The 26,919-nt window shown below is 40.8% G+C and overlaps 1 protein-coding gene across 1 annotated transcript in view; it reads left to right on the plus strand.

The window, feature by feature from the left end:
- The window catches only part of LOC132406653 (septin-7-like), a 57,511-nt gene extending 30,756 nt beyond the window's left edge, over positions 1-26,755 (plus strand). The window contains exons 3-12 of the mRNA XM_059992472.1: positions 754-854; positions 971-1,105; positions 7,454-7,571; positions 8,048-8,140; positions 16,404-16,500; positions 17,413-17,464; positions 18,729-18,854; positions 23,625-23,760; positions 24,047-24,192; positions 24,702-26,755. Of these exons, the coding sequence (XP_059848455.1) occupies positions 754-854; positions 971-1,105; positions 7,454-7,571; positions 8,048-8,140; positions 16,404-16,500; positions 17,413-17,464; positions 18,729-18,854; positions 23,625-23,760; positions 24,047-24,192; positions 24,702-24,741 (1,044 nt within the window). The 3' untranslated portion in view covers positions 24,742-26,755. The remainder of the gene's footprint in view (positions 1-753; positions 855-970; positions 1,106-7,453; positions 7,572-8,047; positions 8,141-16,403; positions 16,501-17,412; positions 17,465-18,728; positions 18,855-23,624; positions 23,761-24,046; positions 24,193-24,701) is intronic.
- The last annotated feature ends 164 nt before the right edge of the window (positions 26,756-26,919 follow it).

A 26,919-nucleotide genomic window follows, 5' to 3' on the forward strand; every position in this document is an offset into this window, starting at 1 on the left:
ATCTTCCAACGTCAACTAATTGTTCAATTCCATAGATGCTGCCTGGCCTACTGAGTTCCCTCATTTTGTGTATGTTGTTTCGAATTTCCAGAATTAACAAAATTTATTGTGTTTATATTTGGTGTTCTTGGTGCTTTCCTTGTTTTTTTCTGTACTGTGCAATCAATGTAGGATATAGAGTAATCACTAAAGAGAGGCAGTTGGTGGTGATCAGCAAGAGGTTTCTTTGTCCATGATGGATCTAATTTCATGAGATGTTATAGGGACCCACTATTTCTGTTGTTAACTCTTAGGGCCACACCCTTTTGTTATATAGTGTTTGTCAGTGTGTGTCTGCTTGTGGAGATGTTCATGCTGTGTGTGTGTGTGGGGTGGAGAGCAATGTCTGATATGTTTGGGTGGGTTGCTTGTATTTGTGCAGGGACCGGTAGTGCTGATGGGTTAGTCCATTGCAGGAAGTTTTCAGCCTTTCAAATTGCTTTTGTGTGGTCACCCTCACCTGACCCCTGACTTGTTAGAGCTTTAGTAGGTATTTTTAGTTTGGGCCTGTGTGTCTCTAAAAGCTCCAAAACTCACCACTTAAACAGCACGTGTGTGCGCTGACTCTGTTTGGCTTCAGAATCCCATAATCGCCTGCCTATTCACTTTTATGTGTTCTTCTGCAGATTTGCCCTGCATTCTTCCTCATCGATTTGTCTGCAAAGGTTGCTTTAGTTGGCCAATCTCCTGAGTGCTGTTTTTCTATGTTTCCAGGTTGAACATGCAAAAGTTCAGATCAAAGAAGGAGGAGTGCAGCTTACGTTGACCATTGTCGACACCCCAGGGTTTGGAGATGCGGTGGACAATAGTAACTGGTACGTCAGGGTTTACTCCCATCTTATGTAAACTGCACTCTTGGAAAGTTGCCTTATCACCCAGAGGAGTGATTGTGTCTCATCAATGATTGATGCTTTATCTGGTTTCCTTGCAGTTGGCAGCCGGTTGTGAATTACATCGACAGCAAGTTTGAAGATTTCCTGAACTCTGAGTCCCGAGTGAACCGGCGTCAGATGGCAGACACACGGGTGCACTGCTGCCTATACTTCATTGCACCCTCAGGACATGGGTGAGCCTTGGGCAGGGCAGGATTAGGCACTATCTCACTGCTTCAACAGCTCCCTGGGTCAGTGGATCATTCTTGGTCAGTGACTGGAGAAGTGGTTATTGCAGATTGATGAGAAGTGACAGGATCAATTTTGTAAGAGGGGACTAGTTTGGGAAGCTTTTATACTTGCTCATTCCTATAATACCATGGGCTCTTATCTTGGATGCATCTTATCTTAGCAGGGATGATGGCAAAACAGTAGTGGTTGGAGTTTCTGGGTAGAATTTGGAAGATACAGGATAAATACATCCCAAAGAAGTGATATTCTTAAGGGGCATTGAGACAACTGTGCCTGACAGAAGTCAAAAACAGCATAAAAGCACAAGAGAGGGCATATACTGCAATATAGCAAAAAAAAAAAATAGAAGTTAGAAGATTAGGAAGCTTTTAAAAACCAACAGAAGGCAACTAAAAACAGCTGTAAGGAGAAAATAGCTGAAATATGAAGCCAAGTTAGCCAATAATTTCAAAGAGGTTACTAAAAGATCTTTCAGATATATAAAGAATAAAAGAGAGCAAGACTGGATATTGGACTGCTAGAAAATGATGCTGGAGAGGTAGCAACTGTGGACAAATAAATGGTGGATGAAATTAAGTACTTTGCATCAGTCTTTACTGTGAAAGACACTAGCAGTATGACAGAAATTTGGAAGTGTCAGAGGGCAGAAGTGAGTGACATTGCTGCTGCTAAGGAGAAGGTGCTTGGGATGCTGAACGGTGTGAAGGTAGATCAGTCACCTGGTCTGGATGGACTGCACTCCAAGGTTCTGAAAGAGGTAGCTGTGGAGACTGAATGCATTAGTAATGAGCTTTCAAGAATCACTAGATTCTGGAATGGGTTCATGAGGACTTGGAAATTGCAAATGTCACTCCACTCCTTAAGAAGGCAGGCAGAAGAAAGTAAATAGTAGGCCAGTTAGCCTGACTTCAAAGGTTGGGAAGATGTCAGAGTCCATTATTAAGGATGAGGTTTATTGCTACTTGGAGGTGCATAATGAAATGGGCCAGTTGGCATGGTTTTCTTAAGGGGGAAATCATGCCCGACAAATCTATTGGAATTCTTTGAGGGAATAACAGGCAAGAGATACAAAGGAGACTCAGTGGATGTTGTTTTCTTAGATTTTCCAAAGGCCTTTGACAAGCTGCCATATGTGAGGCTGCTTAACAAGATAAGAGCCCATGGTATTACAGGAAAGATAGGAGCAAGTATAAAAGATTGGTTGATTGCCAGGAGGCAAAGTGCTGGAATAAAGGAGGCCCACATTGGGATTGCTTTTTATGTTCTGTGTCAGTGATCTGGATTATTCAGTTGTGTCTTTGTGGCCAAGTTTGCAGACAAAAAAAAATAGTTGGAGAGGCAGGTATTACTGAGGAAGCAAGGAAGTCTGTGGAAGGACAGATTGGGAGAATGAGCAAGTAAGTGGCAGATGGAATAAAGCTGTAGACTATTTTCTAAATGGAGAGTAAATATCAGAGATGCAAGGGGACTTGGGAGACCTTGTGCAGGGTTCCCTAAAGGTCAACTGGCAGGTTGAGTTGGTGATAAAGAAGAAAAATTCAATTCAAGAGTACTGCTACAGAACAGGAAGTCTGTGATGTTAAGGCTTTATAGGGTACAGGTCAAAGCATCTTGGAGTATTGTGAATAGTTTTGGGGTCCTTACCTAAATGAGGTGTTGTCATTGAAGAGGGTCCAGAGGAGCTTCACAAGAATGATTCTGGGAATGAAAGGATTAGTGTATTGGAAATCCAGGCCTATACTTGTGGGTGTTTATAAGAGTGGTAGTGGATCTCATTGAAAGCTGTCAAATATGAAAGGCCTAGGTAGAGTGGACGTGGAAAAGATGGACCAGAGGGCACAACCACAGAATAGAGGGACATCCATTTAGAATAGTGATTAGAAGGAATTTCCTTACATGAATCTCTGGAGTTCATTGCCAGGGATGGCTATGGAGGCAAAGTCTTTAGACCATAAGATATAGGAGCAGAATTAGGCCATGTGGCCCCTTGAGTCTGCTCCACCATTTCATCGTGGATTATCCATTTTGTCTCTCAGCCCCAATCTCCTGTCTTCTCCTCATATCCCTCCATGCCCTGACCAATGAAAAAAAGTCTGTCAAACTCTACCTTAAATATATGTAAAGACTTGGTCTCCACAGACTCCTGCAGCAACGGTTTCCACAGATTCACTACTCTTTGGCTAAAGAAATTCCTCACCATCTCCATTCTAAAACTACACCCCTCTATTCTGAGGCTGTGTTCTCTAGTCCTAGACTCTCACACCATAGCAAACATCCTCTCCACATCCACTCTATCTAGGTCTTTCAACATTCAATAGGTTTCAATTAGGTCACTCCTCATTCTTCTGAATTCCAGTGAGTAGAGGCGAAGAACCATCAAATGCTTTATATATGACAAGCCGTTTGATGCTAGAATCATTTTCATGATCCCCCTTTGAATCCTGTCCAGTGTCAGCGCATCCTTTCTAAGATAAGTGACTCAAAATTGCTCTGAATACTCTGAGGCCTCACCAAGTAAAACCTCAACATTACATTGCCTATAAAAAGTATTCACACACCCCCCCAGAGGATTTTGGGTTTTATTATTTTACAACATTGAATCACAGTGGATTTAATTTGGCGCTTTATAACACTTATTAACAGTAAAATTCTCTTTTGTGTCAAAGTGAAAACAAATTTCTAAGAAGTGATCTAAATTAATCACAAATATAAAACAAAAATAATTGATTGCATAAGTATTCGCCCCCTTTGATATGCCACACCAAATCATCACTGGTGCAGCAATTGCTTTCAGAAGTCACATAATTAGATAAATGAAAATCACCTGTGTATAGATTATAGTAAAAGTACACCTATATCTGGAAGGTCCAGACACTGGTAAGACAGTATCCTGCTAAAAATTACTCCATCAAGACAAAAGAACATTCCAGGCAATTCCTCGAAAAGGTTCTTGAAAAACAGAAGTCAGGAGATAGATACAAGAAAATTTCCAAGTTGCTGAATATCCCTTGGAGTACAGTTGTCAATCATCAAGAAATAGAAAGAATATGGCACAGCTGTAAATCTGCATAGAGAAAGTAGTCCTCAAAAACTGAGTGATTGTGCAAGAAGGAGACTAGTGAGGGAGGCCACCAAGAGACCTATGACAACTCTGGAGGAGTTACAAGCTTCAATGGCTGAGATGGGAGAGCCTGTGCATACAACCACTGTTGCCTGGGTGCTTCATCAGTCACAGCTTTATGGGAGATTGGCAAAGAGAAAGCCTCCATTGAAAATATCTCAAAATAACACATCAAATCTCAGCTAGAGTTTGCCAGAAGGTATGTAGGAGACTCTGAAGTCAACTGTAAGAAGGTTCTATGGTCTGGTGAAACCAAAATTGCGCTTTTTGGCCACGTGACTAATTGCTATGCTTGACATAAGCCAAACACCATACCAGCAAGTGCACACCATCCCCACCATGAAGCTTGTTGGTGGCTGCATCTTGCTGTGGGGATGTTTCACTGCAGCAGGCACTGGAAGGCTTGTGAAGGTAGAGGTAAACTGTATGCAGCAAAATACAGTGAAATCCTGGAGGAAAACCTGACGCAGTCTGCAAGAGAACTGCGACTTGGGAGAAGATTTGTTTTCTAGCAAGACAATGAACCCAAGCATAAAGCCAGAGCTACACAAGAATGGCTTAAAAATAACAAAGTTAATGTCCAGGAATGGCCATAGTAACAGTCTAGTCCTCAATCTCATAGGGAATTTGTGGCTGGACTCAAAAGGTTATTCATTCATGATCCCCATGTAATCTGAATCTGACAGAGGTTGAGCAATTTTGTAAAGAAGAATGGGGAAAAATTGCAGGGTCTAAATGTGTAAAATTAGTAGAGACCTCTCTACACAGATTCAAGGCTCTAATTGCTGCCAAAGGTGCATCTACTGGGTACTGACTTGTTGATCAGTGTCAAAAAAGCCAAATTAAATCCACTGTGATTCAATGTTGTAAAACAATAAAGCATGAAAACTTCCGGGGTTGGGGCGTGAATACTTTTTATAGGCACTGTTTATTCTAGTTTTCTTGAAACGAATTTCCACATCACATTTATCTTCCTCATCACCAACTCAACCTGCAAACTGATCTTTAGGGAATCCTGCATAAGCTCTCCCAAGTCGCTTTTGTGCCTGATTTTTGAATTTTCTCTCCATTTAGAAAATGTCTTCTACCAAAGTGCATGACGATGCACTTCCCGACGCTGTATTCCATCTGCCACTTCTTTGTCCATTCTCCTAATCTGTCTAGATCCTCTCTTTGTATCATCCACAAATTTTGCAAATAAGCCATCAATTTTGTTATGAAAGTCATTGACATATAACATAAAAAGAAGTGGTTGCAACACAGACTCCTGTGAAACACCATCAATCACCGGCAGCCAACCAGAAAGGGTTCCTTTTATTCCCACTCTTTGCCTCCTGCCAATCAGCCACTTCTTTATCCATACTGGTATCTTTCCTTAATATCATGAGCTCTTAACTTGTTAAGCAACCTCATGTGTGGCACCTTGTCAAAGGCCTTCTGAAAATGCAAGTACACAATATCCACTCTTTTTTTTCTATCCTGCTTGTTATTTCTTCAAATAATTCTTACAAATCTGTCGGGCAAGATTTTCCCTTGAGGAAACTATGCTAATTACATCCTATTTTATCATGTGCCTCCAAGTACCCCGAAACCACATCCCTAACAATTGACTCCAATATCTTCCCAACCACTGAAGTTAGACTAACTGACCTATAATTTCCTTTCTTCAGCCTTTCGCCCTTCTTGAAGAATGGAGTGACATTTGTAATCTTCCAGACTTCCCAAATCTAGTGATTTTTGAAAGATCATTACTAATGCTTCTGCAATCTCTTCAGCCACCTCTTTCAGAAGCTGGTCCAGGTGACTTATCTACCTTAACACTTTTCCATTTCCAAAGAAGCTTCTCCCTGGTAGTGGCAACTTCTGACCCCAGACACTTTTAAACTTCAGCATACTGCTAGTGGTTACACAGTGAAGACAGATGTAAAATACTTATTCAGTTCATCTGGCATTTCCTTATCCACCATTAGTTCCTTTCCAGCGCCGTTTTCCAATGGTCCGATATCCAATCTCACTCTCTTTTACAATTTCTGTCTGAAGAACCCTTTTCTATCTTTCTAATATTTCTTTTGCATTACATATTTTCCCACTTAAAGACTTTTTTGGTTGCCTTCTCTTGGTTTTTAAAAGCTTGCTGCCAGTCCTCTAACTCCCCACTAGTTTTTGCTCTATTATATGCTCTCCCTTTGGCTTTTATGTTGGCTTTGACTTCTCTTGTTGGCCATGGTTGTGTCAACTTGCCTTTAGAATACTACTTCCTCTTTGGGATGTATACATCCTGTGCCTTCTGAACCACTTCCAAAAATTCCCACCATTGCTGCTCTGCTGCCATCCCTGCCATTGTTCTTTTCCAATTCATTTCGGCCAGCTTTGTAGTTCCTTTACTCTTATACTGATACATTTGACTTTAGCTTCTTTTCAAATTTCAGAGAAAATTCAATCATATTGTTATCACTTTCTCCTAAGGTTTCTTTTACATTAAGTTCTCTAATCAATCCCAGTTCATTGCACAACTCCCAGTCCAGAATAGCTGATCCTCTAGTGGGATCAACCTCAAGCTGCTCTAAAAATCCATCTCGTAGGCATTCAAGAAATTCCCCTCTTGGGTTTCAGAATGATTCTGATTTTCCAAATCTACCTGCATATTGAAATCCTCCAGTCCTCCATATTGTAATGTTACCCTTTTGGCATTCATTTTATAACTTCTGTTATAATTTATAGACCACATCCTTTCTGCTGTTTAAGTATATTTTAAAGCAGAGGTTGATAAGTTATTGGTTAGTCAGAGCTTAGAGGTTATGAAGAGAAGTGTTAGAATGGGTTTGAGAGCGATAATAAATCAGCTATAATATAGTAGCTGAGCAGACTCGATGAGCTGAGTGCCCTAATTATGTCTTCTGGTCCCTTAAAGCTCCCAACCCCCTTGCAGTTGGTATCTAATCTGACACTCCTCCTCATGTGCTTGCTATGCTCTCTCCATTCACCAAGCCCAGATCGAAGATATTCCACAACTGTGTTAGTGTCTAATAAGCCACGAGTCAGAGTTGCCAGAGTAGTCGGGGGTTATGAGGGTGGTTTGAAGAAGATACATGAAAGCCAGAGAGGATAGTGTTGTAACCCCAGCAGTCTCTATCACAGCTCTCAGTCTAAATGTCTCACTGTCTTACAGCCTGAAGCCACTGGATATTGAATTCATGAAGCGTTTACATGAGAAGGTGAATATTATTCCACTCATAGCTAAAGCAGATACACTCACTCCTGAAGAGTGCCAGCACTTCAAAAAACAGGTAACGGCAACCCTGAGAGTGTGATCTTAACAACAGCAACGGTATAACCAGAGTGTGTCATTTGGGGAGTGATCAAGGCGCGACTGGTGTCTGTCCCTGTGGTGGCAGTCGCAGAGACAGATACTACTTAAACTATAGTGATCACAGTGTAAAAGGTATATGTCCCTGGAGGTGTTCACAATGTGACATGCTTGTCACAATTTAAGTAGGGTCTGTTCCTGAGGGTGTAAGTGTTAGACAGTGAGCCTGTGAAACAGCAGCGAGAGCAATGTTTGCCCCTCATTTGGAGAACAAGTGCATTATCTAATTGTCATGTAGTGAATCAGACCAATATGTAGATTATTTCCTGTTGAGTGGAGGGAATTGGTGTTGGGCACATGATTTGCCTTGACTTGTGGAGTTAGCATTGCTATTGTTCACCTGTGAGACGAATATGGAATTTTTTCTGCTATTGTGAGTTTTCTGCATTGCCACAGATTATGAAGGAAATCAAAGAGCAGAAGATTAAGATTTATGAATTCCCAAATACAGAAGAGGAAGATGATAATAAACCTCTTAACAAGATTAAGGTAATGCTTATCTTCCTGTTTATTTTGTGCCCTTTATTGGGAATGTTTTACACTGCATTCTGATTGCAAGCATTTGATGAAAACGTTATTTTCACTTACATGTAACTGAGTTGAGCGTACTCATTTACTGAGCCCCAACTTCATAGCCAAGCCCACTACTCTGTTGTATTCTATCCATCTGAAAGCTGATTTGTGAATACAGATTCTTGGAGAGTCACCTGTCACATCCTGGCAATTTTAGTCCATGCCCTTTATTACTCACATTTTAATTTTCCATTAAGTTATTGATCTAAACTTACAGGTAACCTCTAATCGATACCCTGCCATTCATGTTCATAATCTTTTACCTGGAAATTAAATTCTTATTAGGATTCCATGTATAAATAAGTCATATGAAATATACTCTGGGTGATTGATAGGTTCATGGCCTAAGGTAAAAGGAGTGAATTTTAGAAAACCTAGCACATTTATTTTTCAACATAGTCCCCTCCTACATGTACACATATAGTCCAGTGGTCATGGAGTATATAGATCCTTTCTTTGTAGAAGTGGTCCATGGCAGGGGTGATTGATAGGTTCATGGCCGAAGGTAGAAGGAAATGAGTTATTAACTTCAAACTTTCTACATTATCAAAGAGTTGAACTGCACATGTGTGTAACGAGAGTATCTTGGACCTCCAGGTGACCCTCAGAAGGGGTGATTGATAAGTTCATGGCCTAAGGTAGAAGGAGATGAGTTATACAGCTCTCATTACATGCACGTGCAGGTCAACTCTGAGTGAAAATGCAGGAAGTTTGAGGTTAATAATTCTCCTACCTTAGGCCATGAACTTATCAATCACCCCTCATTATATTGAAATGAGTCAGCATATCCTTTACGTAACCTGGAGGCTGAAAATCTGTTTTGCAGCCTTGAACATACCTGGTAATTGGGAGCCCACAGTTTTGTGGGAAAAGGAACTCCAAGGATATCCATCCCATTCTTAGTCTGTTCTCTTCTCTAAGCTTCATCCTGAAATTATAGGCATTTTTCTTGGACCTCCTACCAGTGAAACCAGTCTCTACATTGCTCTGTTCAACCCCTTTTACATCTTGCATGTGTCATTTATTCCAAATTTTAGTGACTTCAGATACAGACAGTTCCCATATTTGGTATCATCTATCACATGCCAGCTTGTATTCTTTCCCTTTCCCCCACTTTCTTACTCTGGCTTCTGTCCCTTTACAGTTCTGAAGGGTCTCGGCCTAAAAAGTTGATCGTTTACTTCTCTCCATAGAGCTGCCTGAGTTGCTGTGTTCCATTAGCATTTTGTACATGTGGCCAGTGGAGACTAGTTTCCATAATGTGTTGAGCTGGATCTATAACTCACTGCAGTTTGTAGTCATGGGTAGAGCAGCCATGATTCATCAGGATAGGATGCTTTTTATAGTATATTGATTTTAAAAATTCCTGAGTGTTAAAGTGCACTTGCCAAATATCTTCAGCATCCTGGGGCAGAGGAGGAATTGTGCACTTTCTTGGTCATGACACCGACAGTGCCTATAAAAAGTATTCACCCCTCTTGGAAGTTTTCATGTTTTATTGTTTTACAACATTGAATCACAGTGGATTTAATTTGGCTTTTTTGATATTGATCTGAAGAAAAAGACTCTTTTGTATCAAAGTGAACAGATCTCTACAAAGTGATCTAAATTAATTACAAATATAAAGCACGAAGCAATTGATTGCATAAGAAGTGGCAGATGGAATACAGTGTCAGAAAGTGCATCGTCATGCACTTTGGTAGAAGACATTTTCTAAATGGAGAGAAAATCCAAAAATCGGGCACAAAGGGACTTGGAAGTACTTATGCAGGATTCCCTTGCAGGTTGAGTCGGTGATGAGGAAGGCAAATGCGATGTGGAAATTCGTTTCAAGAATACTAGAATATACAGTGCCTACAAAAAGTATTCACACCCCAACCCCAGAAGTTTTCATGCTTTATTGTTTTACAATATTGTATCACAGTGGATTTAATTTGGTTGTTTTGACACTGATAAACAAAAAAGACTTGCGTGGCAAAGTGAAAATAACTTTCTACATATTGGTTTAAGTTTATTACAATTATTAAATACAAAACTATTGATTGTGTAGTTACTCACCCCCTTCAAGTCAGCATTACAACCTTGAGTCTCTATCAGCTTTGCACATCTGGACACTTCAGTTTTTTCCTCATTCTTTTTTACAAAACTTCTCAAAATTTATCAAATTGTATAGGGATCATGAGTGAACAGCCCTTTTCAATTCCAGCCACAAATTCTTAATTGGATTGAGGTCTAGTCTCTGACTTGGCCTCTCCATGTCATTAACTTTGTTTTTTTTTAACCATTCTTGTGTAGCTCTGGCTTTATGCTTGGGTTCATTGTCTTGCTAGAAAACAAACCTTCTCCCAAGTCGCAGTTCTCTTGCAGACTGCGTCAGGTTTCCCTCCAGGATTTCACTGTATTTTGCTGCATACAGTTTACCTCTACCTTCACAAGCCTTCCAGTGCCTGCTGCAGTGAAACATCCCCACAGCATGATGCAGCCACCAACAAGCTTCATGGTAGGGATGGTGTGCACTTGCTGGTATGGTGTTTGGCTTATGTCAAACATAATAATTAGTCTGGTGGCCAAAAAGCTCAATTTTGGTTTCACCAGACCATAAAACCTTCTTACAGCTGACTTCAAAGTTTCCTACTTGCCTTCTGGCAAACTCCAGCTGAGACTTCATGTGTTATTTTATGAGTTATTTTCAACAGAGGCTTTCTTTTTGCCACTCTCCCAGAAAGCTGGGACTGATGAATCATCCAAGTAACAATTGTATGCACAGTTTCTCCCATCTCAGCTACTGAAGCTTGTAACTCCAACAGAGATGCCATAGGTCTCTTGATGGCCTCCCTCAATAGCCCCCTTCTTGTATGATCACTCAGTTTTTGAGGACGTCCTGTTCTTGGCAGATTTACAGCTGTGCCATATTCCTTCCATCTCTTGATGATTGACTTAACTGTACTGGAAGGGATATTCAGTGACTTGGAAATTTTCTTGTATCCATCATCTCATTTGTGCTTTTCAATAACCTTACATGGAGTTGTTTGGAGTGTTCTTTTGTCCTCTTATTGTAGTTTTTGCCAGAATACTGCCTCACCAGCAGTTAGATCTTCCAGCTGCAGGTGCATTTTTACTACAATCAATTGAAACACCTTGACTGCACACTGGTGATCTCTATTTAACTAATTATGTGACTTGTAAAACCAGTTGGCTGCGCCATGATGAATTGATGTGATATTAAAGGTGGATGAATACCTATGCAATCAATTATTTTTGTAATTAATTTAGATCATTGTGTAGAGATCTATTTTCATTTTGACATAAAAGAGTTTTTTCTTTTGATCAGTGTCAAAAAAGCCAAATTAAATCTGAAATTGAAAACTTCCAAGGAGTTGAATACTTTCTATAGGCACTGTACATGGCTGGACCAGGAGAGACTGGAATGTATGCTTTTCAGGATTTGGAAGTTTTCATCCTTCTTGACTTCATCTTTGCTATAGGTAGGAGCATGTGTGTCACCTCTCCTTAAGACAATGTACAGCTCTTTTGTTTTGCTGACATTGAGATGTCATGATATCATGTCACTAGCTTCTCCATTTCCTTCCTGTACTCTGGCTTATTATTTGATATTTGGTCCACTACAGTGGTGTCTAGCTAGAGGAGAATCTGACCACGCAGTCATTATAAGAGTTAGAGTGAGAGGTTGAAGATAATCACAGCAGTGATGTTACTGCCTGTCCTTATTGATTGTGGTGTGTTAGTCAAGAAACCAGTGTTCCAGTTGCAAAGCGATGTGTTGAGTCTCTCAGCTCCAGAAGTTTGGAGATGAGTTTACTTGAAATTAGAAGGTGGAATTGTAGTCAATAAACAATTGTCTGATACTGTTTTTACTGTTGAGATGCTTTAGATATGAGTGTAGAGCCCAGGAGATGGAGTTTGCCATAGATCTATTTCAACAGTAAATAAATTCCAGTTGGTCAAGATTGTGTGAGAGGCTGGAGTTGATGATGTAATGACCAGCTTATCTAAGCACTTTATGATGGTGAATATCAAAGCCATCAGGCAATAGTCATTAGGGGATATTATTTTTATTTTATTTAGAGATTATAGCATTGTAATAGGCCCTGGTGGCCCCAAGATCCTGTGCTACACAATTACACTCTTGTGATCAGTTAACCTGCTAACCCTCATACATCTTTGAAATATGGAAGGAAACTGGAGCACCTGTAGGTACAAACTCCTTACATTTAGCAGTAGAACTGAACCCAGTTGACTGGCATTGTAATGGTGATACACTTAACTGCTATGCTACCGTGTAGCCCTTAACTTTTTTTTAGATAAAAGGATGATAGTGTTTTAAAACAAGTGGAAACCCGAGATTGACCCAAGGAAAGGTTAAAACAGCCCACAAATATCCCCTCCTGCTGATCTCACAGGATTTGAGCATACTGTAAGGGACACCATCTGGGCCAAATGCTTTCTGGAAGACTAATCTCATGTCTGCAATAGCAACTGTGGATTCTGGTTCATTGAGGATGGGTGGTGATGTTTTTGGATAATGTCCAGAGAATGCATTGATTTCATTAGGGAAGGATGAGCTGTCATCAGCAATGCTGCCCGACTTGATTTTTTTAGTCCGTTATAGAGTGTAAACTCTACCACAATTAATCTCTGGACTCTGTTGGATTATTATTGTCACTTGGTATCCCTCATAGTTTTCAAAGGATATTTCTTGATTACTTGCGTAGATTAGGGTCACCTGATTTTAGCACTAAGGCCCTGGATGTCAGTAGGAAGTGGATCTTCTGGTTTATCTAAAGGTTCTGGTTTGGGAACACCTGGATTAAATTCTTCATACCCAAGAACTTATTGTGCAGTTTTCTGCATATTGCTAGTATAGTTGGTAATAGTAATGACATATTTTTCTAGATTGGCTGCTGACTCGCGTAATTCCTCAGACTAGCACTGTATGATGTCCTGTATTGGATCCTAGTGTTTAATTTTTGCATATACTTCACTCCTGGCTCAGTACTGGAAAAATGTCAGAGGATTGGGAAGTGGCAAATGTTCATATAGGGATGTAATGACTTCCCTGGCAACTATTGGCCAGTCATTTAACATCAAAGGTGATTAAAGTTTCAGAAATAGTCAGGGAACTAAATTAAGTTTTAATTTAGTTTTAATGAATTAAATTAAATTTTTTTATTGGACTTTTACTCTGACTTTAAAAAATATTAACAACCCTTAGAGAAGTTTATGTTAATTTTACAAAGCCAACACAGATTTGTAAAAGGTTAGATCATGTTTGACTGAATGGTTATTGCAGATCTAAAGGGCCAAAGTGCCTGGTAGCATGTTGATTCCAAAATTCTATGTTCAAAGTAAATTTGTTGTCAAAGAATAATACCATTTGTTACCATATGCAACCCTGAGATTAATTTTCTTGCAAACATTTCCAATAAATTGCTAATAGATTAATAAATATAATAGAATCACTGAAAGACTGTACAACTTGGGGTTTCAACCAGTGTGTAAAAGACACCAAACTGTGCAAATAAAAAGAAATAAATAATAATGAATAAGTAATAAATACCAGAAGATAAGTAACAAGACTAGAATATAAAAGTAAGGATGTAATGTCAAAACTTTATAAAGCATTGGTGAGGCCTCACTTGGAGTATTGTAAGAAAGGGTGTGCTGACTTTGGAGAGGGTTCAAAGGAAGATCATGAAAATGATTCTGGTATTGAAAGAATTCTCATATGAGGAGCATTTGATGGCTCTGGGACTCTACTCACTGGAATTCAGAAGAATGAGGGAGGACCTCATTGAAATATATCAAATGTTAAAAGGCCTCAACAGAGAGGATGTTTCCTAGGTGAGGGACTCAAAGACCAGAGGATGCAGCCTCAGAATAGAGGAATGTCTATTGAGAATGGAGATGAGGAATTTCTTTTGCCAGAGAGTGGTGAATCTGTGGAACTTATTGCCACAGGTGGCTGTGGAGACCAAATTACTGGGTATATTTAAGGCAGGGGATGATAGATTATTGATTAGTCAGGGCATGAAGGGATGCAAGGAAAAGGCAAGGGATTGGGGTCAAGAGGGAAAATGGAACAGCCATGATTAAGTGGCAGAGGAGACTCGATCAACCAAATGGCCTAATTCTGCTTCTATATCTTATGAAAAATGAGATGAAATGTCCTTGAAAGTGAGTCCATGGGTTGTAAGAGTATTTCAGTGATCGGGCAAGTGAAGTTGAGTGAAATTATCCCCTTTGGTTCAAGAGCCTGACGGCTGATGGGTAATATCTGTTCTCGAACCTTGTGGGAAGGGTGCTGAGGCTCCTGTACCACCTTCCTGATGGCAGCAGTGAGAAGAGAGTATGCCCTAGATGGTGAGGGTCCACAAATAAACTAAGTAACACATTACACAGTACCTTTCCTGCAAACTTCATATTCAAAGTATTGTACATTTTATTGAGGCCTTTTTTTTAAGCTATTACGCTGAGAATGATTTGTCAGAGGAGAAAATTGGCACACTGGCCTTCTACAGGTGTATTGAGAAATGCAGAGTTCTGGAGTGGAGAGAGAACCATGAACTAACTTCATGCCTGGATATCCTGCTTCTACAATTGTAAACTTGCACTGTCAGATTGACTTTACCCCCTTCAGACAGACAGACATACTTTATTGATCCCAAGGGAAATTGGGTTTCATTACACTCGCACCAACCAAGGATAGTGTAGAAATATAGCAATATAAACCATAAATAATTAAATAATAATGTTAATTATTCCAAGTGAAAATAAGTCCAGGATCAGCCTTTTGGCTCAGGTTGTCTGACACTCCGAGGGGGGAGTTGTAAAGTTTGATGGCCACAGGTCCATTACCGAGTGGATGGGAGACATTGTCCAAGATGGCATGCAACTTGGACAGCATCCTCTTTTCAGACACCACCGTCAGAGAATCCAGTTCCACCCCACAACATCACTGGCCTTACGAATGAGTTTGTTGATTCCGTTGGTGTCTGCTACCCTCAGCCTGCTGCCCCAGCACTCAACAGCAAACATGATAGCACTGGCCACCACAGACTCGTAAAACATCCTCAGCATCATCTGGCAGATGTTAAAGGACCTCAGTCTCCTCAGGAAATAGAGACGGCTCTGACCCTCTTGTCGACAGCCTCAGTGTTCTTTGACCAGTCCAGTTTATTGTCCATTCGTATCCCCGGGTATTTGTAATCTTCCAGCATGTCCACACTGACCCCTTGGATGGAAACAGGGGTCACCGGTGCCTTGGCCCTCCTCAGGTCCACCACCAGCTCCTTAGTCTTTTTCACATTAAGCTGCAGATGATTCTGCTCTCACCATGTGACAAAGTTTCCCACCGTAGCCCTGTACTCAGCCTTGCTGATGCATTCAACTATGGCAGAGTCATCAGAAAACTTCTGAAGATGGCAAGACTCTGTGTAGTAGTTGAAGTCATGTCCTTTACATTAAATTGAAGATGTAGTTTGTTGAATTGGTTTGTTCTTTGAAATTAAACCTCTTGAATTTGATCCCACAAAGAATTCTACTTTGGCACATACATTATGTACTGTAATTTCTTTTTCATAGAGGGATTTGCTATTTTTGTGGATTTATCATTGAAGTTATGTCTCTAGTTATAAATGGTGTTTGGGGAGGGGAGCAACATAAATCCATTGAAAATGCCAAACCACTGTTGGCTTGTGGCTTTGATGTCAAAATTAGCATTTGTTGGAAGTTTAATGCAGATTATAAACAATAAGTTTTATCAAATGATTGACTTTCTTGAGAATGGTAGTGGTAAAATACATACCTGTAAGCATTCCCTTAACTGCCACAGTGATTAGTTCTAAGGAACTTCCCTCTATTGGCTCAGGTACTTGTGTACCTTTATGTATAATTATATCTAATAACTTCTGGTCTAATAGGCCAACCATTTTAAAATTTGAAAAACATGAAAGAACTAGCCTATAGGATTAACACTATTGTTCATGTTCATTATGACCGAAAGTGGAAACACTGCTCAAAGTGTGTGACCACATTTGCCACAGTACTCCTGGACTAGACATTGGACCCTGAGTTTGTCATCCACTATTTATTGTGTACAGGCGTTAGAACCTGTGGTCCCTTGGATATGATAACTCATGATGGTATCTTCTCTCCTAAGGATCGAATACCTTTGGCAGTTGTTGGAAGCAATCTTGTCTTTGAGGTCAGTGGGAAAAAGGTCAGAGGTCGGCAGTATCCATGGGGAGTGGCAGAAGGTAAAAATTCTGTTCAGTTTAAGTTGGGCTCTCGATTTTCCTATTGTTCTGTGTTAAAGGTCATCTGGATTTCAGCCTTAAACCACTTTCCCCAAAACCAATTCACAATAGGAACAGGATTAGGTAATACAACTTCAGTTCAATTTCACCATTCAGTGGCCCAAAAGCACACCAATATAAACTAGTAATTAACTTAATAATTTACATTTGAGATGGTTTGATTGTAATTAAGTAATGAGGCAAAAAAAAGGTTTGGAAATATCACAGGTGACTGTAGATGTTGTTTTCTAGAACAACAAGCAATCTGCTGGATGAACTCTGGGTCAAGCTGTATCTGTAGGAGGTAAACACTCAACAGGATTAGGTAACAGTGGATCAGTCCTGATGCAGGGTTTCAAGCTGAAATGCCAGCAAGTTATTTCCTATCATAGATGCTGAGTTCTGAGTTCTTCCAGCTGATTGTGTCTTTGGGAATATGTTCTTCCCCAGTCTCTCAAGATCATGAATCTTCTCCTTGTATATATTTGTCCTGTAATTGATAAAATTGTCTCCTGATGAGTTTACCATTCGGTAGAGCAGCTTCAAATCAGTGTGTGATCATAAAAAAACAGAATTTTTGTATATAAATATTACATCCCCAGTTAAGCATTAAATCCTGTTACACTGTTTAGTAACAGATTCCTCTATATTAGTGGCACAGACAGAGAGAAGGACACAGAATAAACAGGCTCCTGTTCATTATTTATCCAAATTCAAAGTACATTTATTATCGAAGTATTATACATTATAGAACCTTGAGATTCATCTCCTTAGAGGTAGCTACGAAAAAACAAGAAATTGCTAGTATCAGATATATAGCTCAGTCTGTGTGTTGAAGATATAAACAAATTTATTTTTCTCAATGTTTTACAGTTGAAAATGGCGACCACTGCGATTTCTCCATTTTACGCAACCTGCTGATCAGGTAAAGCTCATCAAACAAGGAACAATGAATCACTGAATCATATTTTTTTCATCAAAGGCTGCCTGCTTTGTAGCTCTATTTAGTGACACATTATTCTTTCACTGCAGCCAACTAAATTGTTTTCCTTTTATTAACATTTTAATTTTCATGTGAAAGTACTTCAGCATCCTTAAATGCAACCAGTTGTTTTACATAACACTAAATAATCTCTGACCATGAGCTATGTATATACAGTATTTCACTGTCATTTACTGGGCTGTGTTTTTGGGTTGTAGGGAGTAAGTTGTTTGCCCTGAAGGGTGAAGTTGATCTGGTAATAATCTGCATTTTTGGCATGTTTTATGTAAGAGAATTGGGCCATGTTTCTTGGAAGGGGGATCTCTGTTCCTAGGATAATGTTGTTCTGATGTACAGTGCTGTGTTCCTTGAGAGCTGATGATCTGATAGTGAACACCTGTGAATATTAGATCAGGGACGTATTTATTTCCTGTGATGCTATGGATTATTGAGGAATGAATTGTAATCCTGAAAATCTGAAACAAAATGAAAAAATGCCTGAAGCACTTGGCAGGTCATTCACAATTATGAAAGAGAAACTGTATTAATATTTTTGTGGAGCCCTTGATCAGAACTGAGTGATAGAATGCAGAAGAGATTTGCCAGGATGTTGCCTGGCATGGAGGAGTGTAGGTATAAGGAGAGATTGGATAATAGGAGTTTATTCTCACTGTAACATTGCAAACAGAGGAATGTCCTTGTAATTTGTAGTCATGAGGAGCATGGGGCCTTTTGTCCTCATGCCAGGGCAGTCTAGAACTAGAGGATCTAGGTTTAAGAGGAGAGAAGAAACTTGAAGGTGGTCTGAGGGATAAGCTTTCCACAAAGAATGGTGAAAATTTGGAACAAGCTGTCAGGTGAGGCATTTGGTCAAGTACTTGGTTAGGAATGGCAGAGGGATACAGACCTAATGCAGACAAATGGATTAGTGTAGATAGACTTCACAGTGGGCATAGATAAGTTGGACTGTATATTTCTGTATGTTGTTGGGATAATTTTGGCCATTGGAGAATGAGCAGTTGAAGTAGATCGACCATGATATTGCTAAATAGTGCTGCAGATTTAGGAGCTTTGATTTTGTGGGCGCTGTGTGGGCTGTGTTTCTAGGCTTGGCACAGCTACAAATGAAAGTGCATATAGTGTTGAGTTTTGTTCTGTTCAGATATTTCAGGAGCTTTAAGCTGTGGTATTTGTACTCCTATTGTAGGACACACATGCAGGATCTGAAGGAGATCACTAACAATGTCCACTATGAGAACTATCGAAGTCGGAAGCTGGCAGCTGTGACGGGTAATGGGGTTGATGTCAGTAAGGCAAAAGGCCGCCTTACCAGGTAAGTCAGTAACAAGTCCCGTGAGGAATACATGCTGTCTGTAACCAAGTTATCTTGCTACACATGTCCAACGTAATTTTATGCGTGTGTGCCAGTAAACAATAAGATTATAGGGATAACACACGCAAAATACTGGAGCAAACACAAGGAAATCTGCAGATGCTGGAAATTCAAACAACAACACACACAAAATGCTGGTGGAACACAGCAGGCCAGGCAGCATCTATAGGGAGAAGCGCTGTCGACGTTTCGGGCCGAGACCCTTCGTCAGGACATACTGGAGGAACTCAACAACTCAGTCAGCATCTATGGAGAGGAATGAAGAGCCAACATTTTGGAGTCAGACCCTTCAATGGAACTGTCTTAGGGCATTATAATTTTCCCAGTTTTGACTGAAATTTCCAGTACAAAGGGCTTAGGTGGCAAGGAATTCATGAGATATGTTCAAGAGGATTTTCTAGAGCAAAATGTAGAGAACTCAAGCAGGGAGAGTCTATACTTAACCTGATGGAATGAGAATGTACAAGTAATTCAAGTGTCAATGGAGGAATCCTATGAGAACTGTGGTCATAGTTCAGTAAGCCTTGTGATGGAGAGAGATAAGGTTGTTCCTCAGATTAGGACCATAAACTTTGGGAAGGCGGATTTTGAATGTATAAGACGAAACAAGCGAGACGTAGAATTGTGAGCAGCTGATGGGGAGGAGACAAGCAACACCGTTAAAAGTGGAATAGTAAATGTTCAGAGTCAACATGCAAAGCTGAGAAGCAAACATAGTAAGTCAAGGAAACCACGGCTAGCAAAAGATATTGAAGGTTTGATCAGAGAAATGGAAACATATCAGGTGTAGGAAATTGGTATGGAATAAAGTTTATAGGAGATACAGGAGAAAACTTAAAGGAACAATGGAGGGCGAAAGGGGCCAGTAAATGATTTTGGCGAGTAGGATTAAAGAAAATCCTAAAAACACTAATACGTATAGTAGAAGAGGGAGAGCAGTGGAGGTGATGATCACAATTCTACCTACTTTACCATTGCACTGGAGAGGGATAGTAACAGACGTTAGAAAAACGTTTAATTGGAATAAGGAGAAATATGAGGCTATCAAGCAGGAACTTGGAAGGATAAATTGGGAACAGATGTTCTATGGGAAAGGTACAGCAGAAATATGGCAAATGTTCAGGAGATATTTGCTTGGTGTTCTGCATACTTATGTTCCAGTGAGACAGGAAAAGGATGGGAGGGTACAGGAACCAAGGTGTACAAAGACTTTTGAAAATCTAGTCAAGAAGAAAAGAAAAGCTTTTGAAAGGTTCATAAGAAATGATGTAATGATGAAGATGAAGAAAATTATGAGGCTAACAGGAAGGAGCTTAAGAAGGAAATTAGGAGAGCCAGAAGGCGCCATGAGAAGGCCTTGGCAAAGCAGGGTTAAGGAAAACCCCAAGACATTCCAGAAGTATGTGAAGAGCAAGAGGATAAGATGTGAGAGAATAGGACCAATCAAGTGGGACAGTGGAAAAGTCTGTATGGAACCAGAGGAGATAATGGAGGTACTTAATACTTTACTTCAGTATTCACTATGGAAAAGGACCTTGGCGATTGTAGTGCAGACTTGCAACGGACTGAAAATAGACATTAAGAAAGAGGATGTGCTGGAGCTTTTGGAAAGCTTCAAGTTAGATAAGTCATCAGGATCGGACGAGATATACCCCAGGCTACTGTGGGAGGCAAGGGAGGAAATTGCTAAGCCTCTGGCAATGATTTTTGCATCATCAATGGGGAAGGGAGAGATTTTGAAGGATTGGAGGGTTGCAGATGTTGTTCCCTTACTCAAGAAAGGGAGTAGAGATAGCTCAGGGAATTATAGATCAGTAAGTCTTGCTTCAGTAGTTGGTAAGTTGATGGAGAAGATCCTGAGAGACCGGATTTATAAACATTTGGAGAGGCATAATATGATCAGGAATAGTCAGCATGGTTTTGTCAAAGGCAGGTGATCCCTTACGAGCTTTATTGAATTTTTTGAGGATGCGACTAAACACATTGATGAAGGTAGAACAGTAGATGTAGTGTATATGGATTTCAACAAGGCATTTGATAAGGTATCCCATGCAAGGCTTGTTGAGAAAGTAAGGAGGCATGAGATCCAAGGGGACCTTGCTTTGTGGGTCCAGAATTGGCTTGCCCACAAAAGGCAAAGAGTGGTTGTAGATAGGTCATATTCTGCATGGAGGCTGGTGACCAGTGGTGTGCCTTAGGGATCTGTTCTGGGACCCCTTCTCTTCATTTTATCAATGACCTGGATGAGGAAGTGGAGGGATGGGTTAGTAAATTTCCTAATGACACAAAGGTTGGGGGTGGTGTGGAGGCCTGTCAGATGTAATACAATGTGATGTAATCAGATTGATAGGATGCAAAACTAGGCAGATGGAGTTCAACCCAGGTAAGTGTGAGGTGGTTCAGTTTGGTAGGTTAAGTATGATGGCAGAAAATAGTATTAATGGTAAGACTGTTGGCATTGTGGAGGATCAGAGTGATCTTGGGGTCCAAGTCCATAGGACACTCTGCTACTGCAGAGGTTGACTCTGGTTAAGAAGGCATACCGTGCATTGGCCTTCATCAACCGTGGGATTTTCAAGAGCCAAGAGGTATAGGGCCCTGGTCAGACCCCACTTGGAGTCCTGTGGTCAGTTCTGGTCATCTTACTGTAGGAAGGATGTGGAAACTATAGAAAGAGTGCAGAGGACATTTACAAGAATGTTGCCTGAATTGGAGAGCATGCCTTATGAGAATAGATTGAGTGAACTTGACCTTTTCTCCTTGGAGTGTTGGAGAATGAGTGGTGACCTGATAGAGGTATATAAGATGATGAGAGGCATTGATTGTGTGGATAGTCAGAGGCTTTTTCCAAGGGCTGAAATGGCTAACATGAGAGGACAAAGTTTTAAGGTGCTTGGAAGTAGGTGCAGAGGGAATATCAGGGGCAAGTTCTTTTTAACCTTGAGAGTGTTAAGTGCGTGTGGAATGGGCTGCTGGCGACTGTGGTGGAGGCTTTTTCAGTAGGCGCTTTTAAAAGAATCCTGGTGATTGGTGATTAATGGTGATTAGAAAAATAGAGGGCATGGGTAACTGCAGATTTCTAAAGTAAGTACATGTTCATCACAGTATTGTGGGCCGAAGGACCTGTATTGTGCTGTATGTTTTTTATGTTTCTATTTTTCTAGAAGCAAGGGGATAGCTAAGGAATGGATTCATCCCGTCAGAGATGTGAGGTGTAATCTATGGAGCCAGGGGATATGAGCGAAGTCCCAAATGAATACTTGGGTCAGTGGTGGGGAATTTGTTAGAAAAGATTCTGAGGGATGACATTTATGTTGACTGGAGAGACAGGGTTTGGTTAGAAAATGTCAGCATGGTTTTGTGCAAGGATATCATTTCTCACAAATCAGATTGAAACTTTTGAGGAAGTGATAGCAAAGTGGTTGACTTGGTTTACATGGGCATCATTAAGGCATTTCACAAGGTTCCAAGTACTAGGCTGGCCTAGAAGGTTCAAGCAAGAGCTATCTGAAGTGTTGGCATACTGAATTTAAAAACATTTTTATGAGGGGATGTACAGGTAGTGGTGGATGGGTATTTTTCTGATTGGAAGCCTGTATAGCAGGGATTGTTGCTGGGGCCTTTATTATATTCTAATATAAATCACTTGAATGAGAATATATGGGCTATGATTAGTTAATATGTAGACCATATGAAAGCAGGTGGAGTGGTAGCACGAAAGATAGTTTATATACAGTGGGACATGGATTAGCTGGAAAGTTGAATAAGATGATGGTAGATGAAATTTATTCCAGATATGTAGGTAATATACTGGGAAATCAAGTTCTGTTAGGACAGATGGAGTAAATGGTTAATAGCACTGAGGGATCTCAGCTGACAAGTCCATAACTCCCTGAAATTGGTAACATATTGTAGATAGACAAGGTAGTGATGCTTGGGGCATCATGTCGCAGCTGTACAAAATATTGAGCAAGCCCTGTTTGGAGTATTGTGTACAGTTGTAGTCATCACCCTAGAGGAAGGCTGTTGTAGAAGTAGAGTGCAGAAGAGATTCACCAGGATGGAGGCTTGAGTTCTTTGGAGGCATTGGATTGGCTGAGTTTGTCTGACTGGAGCATGGGAGGCTGAAGAATGACCTTACAAAGATTTGTAAAATTGTAAGGAGCATAATAGAATTTTTGTTCCTCAAGGAAGAAAGTTTAAATCTAGAGTGATATAGGAATGAATGAATGATCTTTATTGTCATTATACATAGATACAATGAATACAGCCTAGAGCAGACAAGATAGGGTCAGTGTAAACAGGCATCATACTTGACATGGAAAAATGGGCTGAAAGGCCCATTTCTCTGTTTTACAGCTCTTGATTTTTTCAGCAGCATTGAGTTGCTGAGCTGTATACATGACCTTGCTGTACCAGGATTGGAATGCTTGAAGGGAAACCCTGAATGGAGCTCCCCAATTTGAGGATCTCTGCCTGAAACTTCCTCATGGAAAGTTGTTCCAAGGATTAGTAATGGGTTGCTTAGATACTGCCATTTTGGCTTGACTTTGTTTGGTAACCCTTGATCTGGTCTGTACTCTTTTCCATAGATGCTGCCTGGCCTGCTGAGTTCCTCCAGCATTGTGTGTGTGTTGCTTGGTATATCTCATTTACTGCCTGCCCAACACAGGTAAAAGTTAAGAAGATAATTGGCTTTCATTAATACAGGAGCCCTCTGGCTGAGATGGAGGAAGAGCGTCAAGAGCATGTGGCCAAGATGAAGAAGATGGAGATGGAGATGGAACAAGTTTTTGAGATGAAGGTCAAGGAGAAGAAGCAGAAACTGAAGGACTCAGAGCATGAGGTGAGCCATCCTCTTACTCCCTCTAACCATCTTTTCATCATCGTATCCTCACTTCCTGGAACCCCTCCTTCCCATGCCATATAGCTCCTTCTCCCTCACTTCTTCCTGTCTGTTGCGGTCAATCCTCTTGCTCTTTGCCTCGCTTTTCTTCCCATCTCCCATCTTGTTTCCTCTACCTCAACTCTACATTTTCTCCCTCCTCTCCCTTCCCCACCACTGCAGCGCCTTTCCTGCCATTGCCTAATTGTCTTCCACCCCCACCCTCATTACCACTATGCACCTGCAGCTGCAGCGTCGACATGAACAGATGAAGAAGAATCTGGAGGCTCAGTACAAGGAACTGGAGGAGAAGAGGAAGCAGTTTGAGGAAGAGAAAACATCCTGGGAGGCAGAGCAACGTATACTGGAACAGCAGAAATTGGATGCATCAAAGTTAGTGGTATTTGTATCAAAGAGAGTCAGTGTGCATTTAGGATGAATATGTGAAAGAAAGGTGGATTGACGTGTAGGTGGGGATCATGTGTGTGTGTTGGAGTAAATTGCTGAGAGGTTTGTGTGAGGAAATGGAAGGTGTAATGGTGAGTGTGATGGGCTGCGTGTGTTGATAAGGAGTGGGAATGGGAAGAAAATGTTCTGAGCTAAGAACATAATGGAATAGAGGGAGCAGTGTACAATAGTGACTGAAGGGTGAAGTGGAAATAAGGGAACATGTGGGGCATCAGTGTGGGTAGGGGAGAGGGAGAGGTAAGCATTAGTTGGTAGCAATCTGTTGTAGGACAGAGTGAGGATGTGTCCATGTGAATGTGGGCAGGGATACTCATGCAAGCTATGTTCTCACAGCCCTATCCCACTGCTCATCCGAAACTGTCTCTGCTCTGTGTGCCAGGTGTAGCTAGGTCTGAGAGATTAAAACCCTTTCTTTCTCTTTCTGTCCTCCACAGAACAATGGAGAAGAACAAGAAGAAAGGGAAGATCTTCTGAAGACGTTTACTTTGAGTGCAAATATTTGAAGGCTCATGCGTTTGGCCACACTGCAGTGTAGGGACATTGCTTATACCTGCTCATCAGATGGCTACTTAGCTTGCTGCAGGCCCAGAACTGGTGAAAAAGCAGTAAATCTTTATAGGATCCTTTGCAATGGGCCTCGTATTGTGCATCTTAAAATCCTGCAAATCCAAAGCTGTGTAGTGGTGGTGATGCTCCTTCTACTAGCCTCCATTGTCTGTGTTGGTAAGTGTGGAAGGCACAAAACTTCATTTTCTGTCTGCTTGGTGTCTGAATGCATCCACTCACTCACACAGCCCAAGGTCTGCAGTGAGGCTCCATCCAATTTGTCCATTTGATCCTCTCCCAGTAAAATTTTGCTGAGAGTGTTGGAGCCGAGTAGTTCCAATGCTGTCAATTGTAACCTACATGGGGTCTGCAGTCTAATTATAGAGACAAGCCACTGTCAAGATCACAGTGTTGATGTTGATTATTCCACACAACATAACTGAACAACTTCTGTTAGTGCTTGAAGTTGGGTAGTGTTTAGTGAGTAGGTTAAATGTGGCCTAGAAGCTCACACAATAAGAATCACTTCAAGTGGAATGGGCAGAAAAGAATAGCTAATTCTCTGTTTGAACTAGTGTTTTACCTGCTCAAATGTCCCATGGATTAAGGATTGGTTAGTTATAAAGGGGAAGCTGTTTGGTCTCCTTGGTGTGGGGTACAGTGATGCAATGGTATCCTTATATTGTGGAGTTCCCTGGGTAGGGGTGACATCTTCTCTAATTGGGTTGGCAATCCGTCCTCCATTAAGAAGCAGTTCTAGGCTGCCCTTCACTTGTCTTGGCTGCAAATGCATATGTTGATCTGTAGCCAAACATCAACAAATTTCACATCCAGTCTGAAGGAGCTAATGCTTTTCTGTCCAGACTTTATTGGAGGCACATATGTTGTGGAAGCTTGCTGTGCATCTCTGCAGCCTATGAATCCTGGGAAGCCCCCTAACTTCCCTTGCCGTTATACTTACTGTGTCTATTGAAGTGGCAGCATTCCTACTTCTCCCTTCAGTGTTTTGCTATTTCCGTGCCTAGTTTTGCATGCGAAGAACCAAGTGCAGGCACTGATTATATCCGAGTGCTTATTGATCAGTCCCAATCAATGTGCTAGTGAAGTTGGTGTTATCTCGTGACTCAGCTTTAGCTGCAGACGATATTGAAAACCATGAATGACACAAGAGCCAGAAGATTTGCAGCATTTTTCTCTCACTGATATGGCATATGAAAAGTTGGAAAATGTTTCTGTTCAGCCAACAAACCTCACCTCGGCTCTGCTTTGTGACTACGTCTCCACCCAAATCATTTTGCTGTGGTTTCTCTGCACTGGGTCATGCCTTGACTCTCCATCTTTGCCCCTATTTTTTGCCTTTTTAATATTATCTATATTTTCTGATTTCAACTTGTCCATATCTGCTTCTCTCGCTGCACTGGTTGCCTCCTTATCATTGTTGGTACATCAGCCCTGGGATGGGTACCTCTAACCTTTGTGCTATTTCATGCATGCTCTGCATTGGGGTCGCTCTGTATCTGTTTCAGTGTTGGGAACAGGGACCTCCTTTCTTTACTTCCTGCTCTGGGTCTCTCACCAATACCCTCACCTATTCACCACCTCCTGGCAATGGTTTTCATTGTCTGTACCATGGTTCTTTTGATTTTAGCTGACTGGGCAGCAAGCTCTCCCTTTGTGGTACACTCTGCTGTGTGAAGTGCCATAGTCCCTTGCATTGTCTGCCAATATTCCAGTGCTGCACTATAATGAACTACTAGGGAGAGTGGAGGAAGAGATGGGGTCATACTCAGGAAGGAGTCCTGGAGCAGACAAGTTGAATAGGGATGCATGTATTATTACATGTATTATTTTTGTTTAAGAAATAAGCTTTACCTAATGTTTTATTGTTATCACTACCACATAGTATAAATATAAAATAAATAGTAACCTCTGGTATTATGCATTCACTTGGAGATATTTCTGTTTTTGTATTATACAAGTTCAGTCTGCACCTCTGGGGTGGAAGGAGTGGATATTTTTCCCAACAATTACTTTTCCTCACTCTACTCTGATCATCTGACTCTCTTCCCAGTACCCAACAGACACTTTTGGCAGCAATCAATAAAA

The sequence above is a fragment of the Hypanus sabinus genome, chromosome 17, assembly GCF_030144855.1.
Source record: "Hypanus sabinus isolate sHypSab1 chromosome 17, sHypSab1.hap1, whole genome shotgun sequence".
Taxonomy (NCBI): domain Eukaryota; kingdom Metazoa; phylum Chordata; class Chondrichthyes; order Myliobatiformes; family Dasyatidae; genus Hypanus; species Hypanus sabinus.